Source organism: Asparagus officinalis, chromosome 7, assembly GCF_001876935.1.
Source record: "Asparagus officinalis chromosome 7, Aspof.V1, whole genome shotgun sequence".
In the NCBI taxonomy this organism is placed as follows: domain Eukaryota; kingdom Viridiplantae; phylum Streptophyta; class Magnoliopsida; order Asparagales; family Asparagaceae; genus Asparagus; species Asparagus officinalis.
Genome location: NC_033800.1, coordinates 116959022 through 116966525, shown reverse-complemented (window position 1 = coordinate 116966525; position 7504 = coordinate 116959022). Strand labels below are relative to the sequence as shown.

Genomic DNA, 7504 nt, shown 5'->3' with positions numbered 1-7504 from the left:
GGATTAGTGGAGGGGTTACAAAAATTAGAAGTTAATATTAGTGGACAATTAATAGGAGAGTTATGACATTATTAGAATGTATGCATATATATGTATGTGTTTATATGTATATATGCATGTGTTTTATGTATGTATGTATGTGGTTTGGAGGACATTTTTGGAAGAAATATTTTAGCATGCCAATCCACTTTTATAATAGTACTAGTATGCCACATGTGCGTTGCACGTGATGCATATTAAGAACAACAACAGTTTACATATTTGAAGGTCGGTTAATTTTTCACTCATCAATTTTACAATTATTATTTATTAAATACATTTTTCGCATAGAATATATGATACAAGTGCATGCTATAACACAAAGCTTTCTCTTGAATATATTAAGAAACTTTCATTTCTATATATAAAAAAGTATATATTCTATAAATCATCTGTTGTGCAAATTTAGAGACTAATGAACATCAAACATCAGTTGCATCCCCTGACAATTTCACATTTGAAGAAAATAGGAACAACACTCAACTTCCCCTAGAGAATCATCAGATACTGCACTGAGTGAGAGTTGAAGCCTGGAATATCCTTGTCAAGAGAATTTGCAGCATAATGTTGTAATCAATTTCAAAAAAAAAACAGCTGCACCTGAAAAAACAATCGAAGCAGTTGTTTCTTTAAAACTTCAAGGTAGCAAGGAAACAATATCACACTCTGATCAAAATGAAGGAATCGAAGATCACATGAATCATGCGGAACATTCTACAAGAACTTCTGAACAATCTGGTGGCATGTCCACCTTCTACCAATATTTTCTTCTTCTGAGTAATGGATTCATTCATAACATGAACAGTGTATGCAATGTAAGGCTCCAGTCTTTCCGCAAACCTCTTATACTTCTCAACCTCCTCCTTAAGCATATCATTGCTATATTTAAAACCTCAGAACCTTAAAGTTGCATCTTTCAGCGGAATCTCGAGTTTATCATGAAAGGTATTCATATGCCTCAGATCACAAACCCTGATCCCATTACAGATAGTCTTGCTCGAATAGCAAGGCCCGATTCCTCTCTTGGTAGTCCCGATGAATGAGTTTGCAAGTTCAGCTTCTCGTAGCCCATCTACAACTTGATGGAAATCAAATAACAAATGTGCTAGCAATGCACTGAGCTAACCCCAATGGCATGAGTTGCATGTGAGGAGGCTTTCATGTACGGCTTCGTTTGAAGTGCTCTGTCTTCTTTATTATCTAATCTAGATCCAAATGGCCCCTATATCAATCATACTCGACATTATCAATACCTAATTAGCATTAGATACTTCTTTTTAGCACTAAAAATAAACTACTAACCCCCATATGCCCAACAAAATGTTAATATATGGAGGAAATCAACTAATATGTATAGTTGCTTTCTAGAAAAATTTGAGGGAGTACTTGCAAGTTGACAAATATGGATTTAGGTTAATGGTGCCAATTCTCAATCAGATAAGATATGATGCTTTTATCCTATCTGATATGTGATGCATAATCAAATTATGTTGGAAGTATGAAAGTGACGTGTATGTCTAAATGTAGCTTCAAAGTTGATACCCTTTTAATTCTTTCAAGCTAACAAAACACACAAACTAATATAGTTCTGCAGTTGCAAATGAATTATTAATTTGGTCTTATAGCTGATGCAATCAGAGTTATCGAAAGATGGAAACTATGATACCCATATTTCTTTGAGCTTTCATTTTTCTTATTAATTTCTGTACATTAACTGATCTAACAAATAGTGAAGCGTGAAGGAAATGTAAACTAAAACTGCACCTCTTCCAGTTCATGGAGATATTTTACTTATCAAATGCTGTTAACAGTGAGAAATAAAACTGCACCTCTTCCAGTTCATGGAGATATTTTCTTCATACAAGGATGTCAACGTCAATGAGTTCTCATCCATGCAAGATGCCTTCCAGGTATTTATTGAGAAGGCAAAATCATCTCTTTGTCATCTATGAAATCCCATCCTAAAGCTCATATTTTGAAATCCCTTTGGATAATTCAATTTACTTAAGAACTTGGCACTTTGCTATCATGGGATTTCTATGAGATCACAACTTAAAGCTCATATTTTAAAGGGTGTACAGTACATAGTATTATTATCTACACTCACCAGTATATATATTATAGCAAGACTATAGCTACCTGTAAGTATGTGCAAAATCCAGACAAAGTATTTCAATAAATCAAAGCATCTTATGTTGCACGAGTGTGGGCATTGAAAACATAAATGCAGGAAGATAATACACATAAGTTAACATAGTAATTGTACCACTAATAAAACTTTTGTTGTAATACTACACAAACTATATAAACCATTACTTTTGAAAAGGAACTGTACCTTGTTTTCCTTGTTGGTTGTTCTTAATCTTTATACCTTAAAAAAGAGGAAAATATAAAGTTAGTATCATCTCTTATGCATTTGTTCAAGGTAACAACTGTTCAATTTTATACTGAAGACCTATAAAAGGTCATGGCTTTTCATCTACAAAGGTCCAGTTCTCTCTAGAATAAAAAAATAAACAAGTACTAAAGGATCTAAAGGTACTGTATGGCATCTAAATAGAGTGCATTATGAAATAAGGAGATACTCTATGGGATATTAAAGGGCAAGTGATGAGACAAATCCCATTGTTAAAGCAAAAAGCGCATTTCAGACTCTGTGCTTAGAATGTCTGAAGTGCAGGAACATTGAAAATTTTGAAAAGAGAACATAAATTAACATACGAAAAAAGGAATATAAGAAAATAAAAGAAAAATAAGAAAAATAATATACTTGCATGAGTTAAGACATAGACAAATGCACACAGACACCCGCACCAAAAACAAATACACAGGAGGGACAGGGAAAGGAACATCTGTGGGTTTTATACAAAATAGAAAATAGATCCAACTCTTTCTACTTGCCCATCTATTTTGTGCAAACTTGATGCATGAACGAGAGAACTCAAATCACTTCATTTTTCGGTTTTTATGCACTATTAATTTTAACCAAGTTGAACAGCGTACAATTTGAGACTTTGAAGCAAATGGCCGAAATGTTCATTGCTCAATTCGCTGATACATGTCTTGAGTCTACAGCCCAACAATCAATACCCAGACATAAGCAGAAAGGAAGCTGGTACTAAACCATTGAAATATAACCAAAGATCGAAGAAGTTGGCAGTACAATTTCCAATAAACAAAAGGACCTGATTAGTCAAAGACAAAGGTGCTGTTAAGCCATGGTCTATTTATTCAAAGAATAATAAAGTTTATGCTTTTCAGCTAGCAGAAGCTTAACCCAAAGTCTTAAATGAAGCCGACCAAATCAACCTTTGGTCGGGATGTAACTTGCCACCTTGAGAGGGAAAGTGAAATGAAGTGATTTGAAAATGTATGCACTGAGCATCATAATCCCAAATAGATCATTGTGTGTGGTTCTGATAGTTGCTGATGTTTGATTGTTTGCACATGCTAGAAGTTTTCAACCTACTTGATTTCAACATGCATAGGTATTGAGATTAGACTGAACAGTTGGGATTATGTTGGAGGTTCCAAGGCATGTTTTCACCTTTGTGAATTTCCTATTACACTTAAAGCTTTGTTCACAAAAGGAAATGCATACCCAAACATTCATGCACACATAGAAATACACTGTCCGAATTATGACACGTTTTTGGTTTCGAAAAAGAATAAACTAAATTACACAATGATGCCTTAAATTTTCATCATCACTACGGCTAACATATCTGATGTTCATTTTCTGCAAAATAATACCATGGCATTTTTTTTTACAGAATGCACCTGCACTCTTATGGTGGTAAAGATAAAGATAAAAAGCTCGGGTTATCAAATTTCAATTTTATATCTGATAAAATATTTTAAAGTTAAAATTTAAAAACTTTCTTTTTTATTTATATGGCTATCTAGACCATACAAGATAATTTATTAAACATATTGTAAATAGAAATTTCCGTTGTATCAATATGGCTATCTAGTAGATACAAGATAGTTTGTTAAACTTAGCCAACAATGAAATGGGTGTAGTTAGTTTTATGGCTACAATTCAGGAAACAAGATGCATCACGCTTACTGAAAAAGATGTTATCCAAAACAAGTGCTATGTTGTCAAATAAACAAGCCAACAGATGCTGAAGAAACATACAGAACCAAAATAGAAAAAACCCCATCACTTACATATTGTTGAATCAATAGAGAGTCGGTGGAAGAGACAACATTCATGACCTTTGAGTCCTTGATCCAACAACAATGAAACGGTTCTGCATGAGAAAGGAATTTGAGTCAAATGACTGTAAGAAATCTCCTATTAGATACTGCAGAGAATGATGTTTTCTAAATATGTGATGTGAAAACCATATCTTACCATAATCATAATCATAACCATAATCATAAATCATAAATGAATATAAAATTGATCATGCAACATAATAGAGATAAATAAAATTTTAATTTACCTTGATAGCTTTCTACACTTCCTATCAATCCCATACACCTGACAGCAACAATCATGAATACAAAAAATAAAGGTAAGCCATCAAACAAACAGCCGAAGAATATGAATAAGAAATTACCAATACCCATAATTACAATTGGAAACAAAAACCTTATTTGCTCCATCAAAATTGAGGCATAACGTATTTATAGAGTCACAAAATAATTGCTATGGATTAGAAAGCCCTAGCAATTACTACCAATTATAGTAACGTACGATAATGAGGGAAGGACGCAACATTGCCAACGATTGAAAACGGAAGGAATTGATGTGAGGAGGTCGATCGTAGAACTAAGGATGAATTTAGAGAGTTTGCTGTCATTGAGAAACAGAGGAAACTGAAGCGAGGAGACCGAAGGGATTTGAGCGTTATCAAAGAGAGAGGGATTCATGGGTAGGATTCATCTGTAAGCTATTTTCTTTTGGAAAGCTCATAAAATGTAATTTCTTTGTTGAGATAATGATTATATAATTTCCAACTTGAGCAACTCATTTCAAGTATAATCATTATACAAGTCTCAAACTTTCGTTAAAATAAATATAATTCCTTTGTAAAGTAATATACCATCAGGAAAAAGGACAACTAACTAACATTTCATGACATAAAATTAGGATATCATATCCTGCAAAATGGAAATTGTAGTACTTTATTAAAACATAGTATCGTAACTATACAAATGGGTTTACTAAAAATCCAGAGCTTCAATGCTCAAATAAAACTTTATGCAAAACTGAGGCATATACAATAAAAAACTAAATTGAAATTGTGAACTAAAGGTGATTACTATTATTAATAATAATAATGTAAGTGAAGTCAAACGTAACTGCCAGTATTGTAAATTGATATAAGTATTGTCATAAGTAGACACTGAATCAAAGACTCAAGTCATCCAAGGTCATGCGCATTGATTTTATAACATACAAGCTGGGAGTAAAACAAAACATAACAAGTAGAAATGCTAAATAATGTAATATAACTTACAGGCTGAGTACGATCTCCATGTATAGCTGTTGCAAGGAAGCCATTAGAAGATAACCAGTATTCTAAAGAATCCACACCTCGTTTTGTTTCCACAAAAACCAAGGTTAAAGCTTGCTGGAGGACAACACAAGGATATCAGATCAAGGTCATGCACATTGCTTTTTTAGGCGAATGACAAATGGTGAAGATCTTTTCCCTAGATATGCAATTCAACGATTTGTACCTTGTCTTTAGATCCATTAACTTTTTAGACATGGAGAAGATCCATCAGGTGGCTTCTCTTATCCATATCCGGAACATATTCAACTCTTTGGGTGACTAAATCTGTGCTAGACCCAACCCTTCCAACAGCCAGAAATATATAATTTGACAAAAAGTCGGAAGCTAGCTGCTACAAAAGAATGATTATTCAATCATAAACAAAATGTGAAAAGGAAGGTAGGGAGTTAATATTTTACTTAATAATACAACCGAGGCACCTTTTTTTATAGGAAAAACTAAGGGGCTACAATATCGTCCAAGAAAGAACAAATTGTTGATTGGCAGACCCAACAATTATTCAACATATTGTCAAGAGGGTTAATATTTCAATCAAGAAGACAGCTGAGGCACCTTTCTTATTAGAAAAGCTAAAGGGCAAAAACATTGTCCAAGAAAGAACAAATTTTTGATTGGCAGACAGAACAATCACGCAACATATAGTCTATTCTTCCCAATGCAGACCAATTGACCTGCAATTCATATCACCGCATCAAGAGTATAAGTGCTAGCCAGTGTGAGAAGCTACAAATTTCAGCATGTACATAAGCTTGGTATTCAAGGCCAAGTTGATTGGATTATCCATGAAAGGAAACTCAAATTATATTGCTCCTACACACTGCATCTCTAGAAATTGTCACCAAGGAATATCACCAGCTGTCAAATACTTATTTCATGTTGTTAAGGGAAAAAGCTTATCCATAACAAACTTGTATCTCATTCAATTATTTACTTTAAGTTTATGCAGGCCAATTTGATTCATGTTTGTTAGAATGTTTGTTATTGTTATGGATAACTATATTATGCAACATATAGTTGATAATTTAGTGGAAGATAAAATATCCTAACCCCCTAGATGGACAAGAAGATTCATAATTCAGTGAGTTGTTAAAGATAAGTTCTTGTAAGACATGTGTGGAAAAATCAGAAAAACCAGAAAAACTGGCATAAGTCGACTCATGCACAAGGCTAAGTCGACTTATGGTAAGTCGACTTGCCAGTGTGCATGAGTCGACTTACGATCTGCAGCGGAGTTGTGGTTTTTACCTCTGCCAAGTCGACTTATAATGTCTGATAAGTCGACTTACGATCTCATCTCCACTCGTTGTTTTTCTCTCTGCCAAGTCGACTTGTGCACTCTGTTAAGTCGACTTATAGCGGGTTTTTTGCAGAATCAGGTTTCCTATTTGCAGTCTGATTGGGTTTTTGTTTTGATATAAATAGGGAAACGATTTGTTAGGGTTAAACATCAGAGATTAAGGAATCTTTTGAGCATTGTGAGAGGGAGATATTGTGGGCAAGGTGAGATCTTTGGTTGAGGGTTAGTTTGAGAGTTCTTGTGTGATTGTAACCCTTTGTACTCTCCTTGAATTAGTGAAATCTCCCCATCCTCTCCCCGTGGACGTAGGCAAATTGCCGAACCGCGTATATCTCTGTGTTTGGATTAATTTGGCGTTATTGGTTTGATTTGTGCAAGAGTTTGGCTTTCTTCTACTCGTGATCACAGGTTCGTTGTGAGTTCGTGCAAGGCTTCCGCATAGGCGCGCGACAAGTGGTATCAGAGCTCAGCTTATATCTTAGCTATGGTGGGTGCATGGAGGAAGATTCAGTTTGAAGCTTGGTTCTTGGAGTTCTAGGCTTTGGTGGAGTTAGGGTTTGAAGTTGCCGTTGAAGATCTCGCTTTCCTCGTGTGGTTAGGAGTTCTATTTGGAATCCAATCTAGGGTTCAGTTGGGT

The 7504-nt window shown here is 34.5% G+C and overlaps 1 protein-coding gene across 4 annotated transcripts; it reads right to left on the bottom strand.

Moving 5' to 3' along the window:
• LOC109849526 lies at window positions 641-5867 on the bottom strand. Of its 4 annotated transcripts, XR_002249125.1 has the most exons (6): window positions 5734-5867; window positions 5511-5624; window positions 4491-4528; window positions 4213-4295; window positions 2375-2410; window positions 641-1261 (listed from the first exon to the last, which is right to left on the bottom strand). XR_002249125.1 is itself a non-coding variant. In XM_020419373.1 (5 exons), the coding sequence occupies exons 2-5, from the start codon at window positions 5552-5554 to the stop codon at window positions 1145-1147; spliced, it is 282 nt and encodes a 93-aa protein (XP_020274962.1). In that variant the 5' UTR covers window positions 5555-5624; window positions 5734-5867; the 3' UTR covers window positions 641-1144. The 4 variants fall into 4 exon arrangements, 1 of the variants encoding a protein (XP_020274962.1); XR_002249124.1 differs by lacking the exons at window positions 5511-5624; window positions 5734-5867 and adding an exon at window positions 4624-4764; XM_020419373.1 differs by lacking the exon at window positions 2375-2410.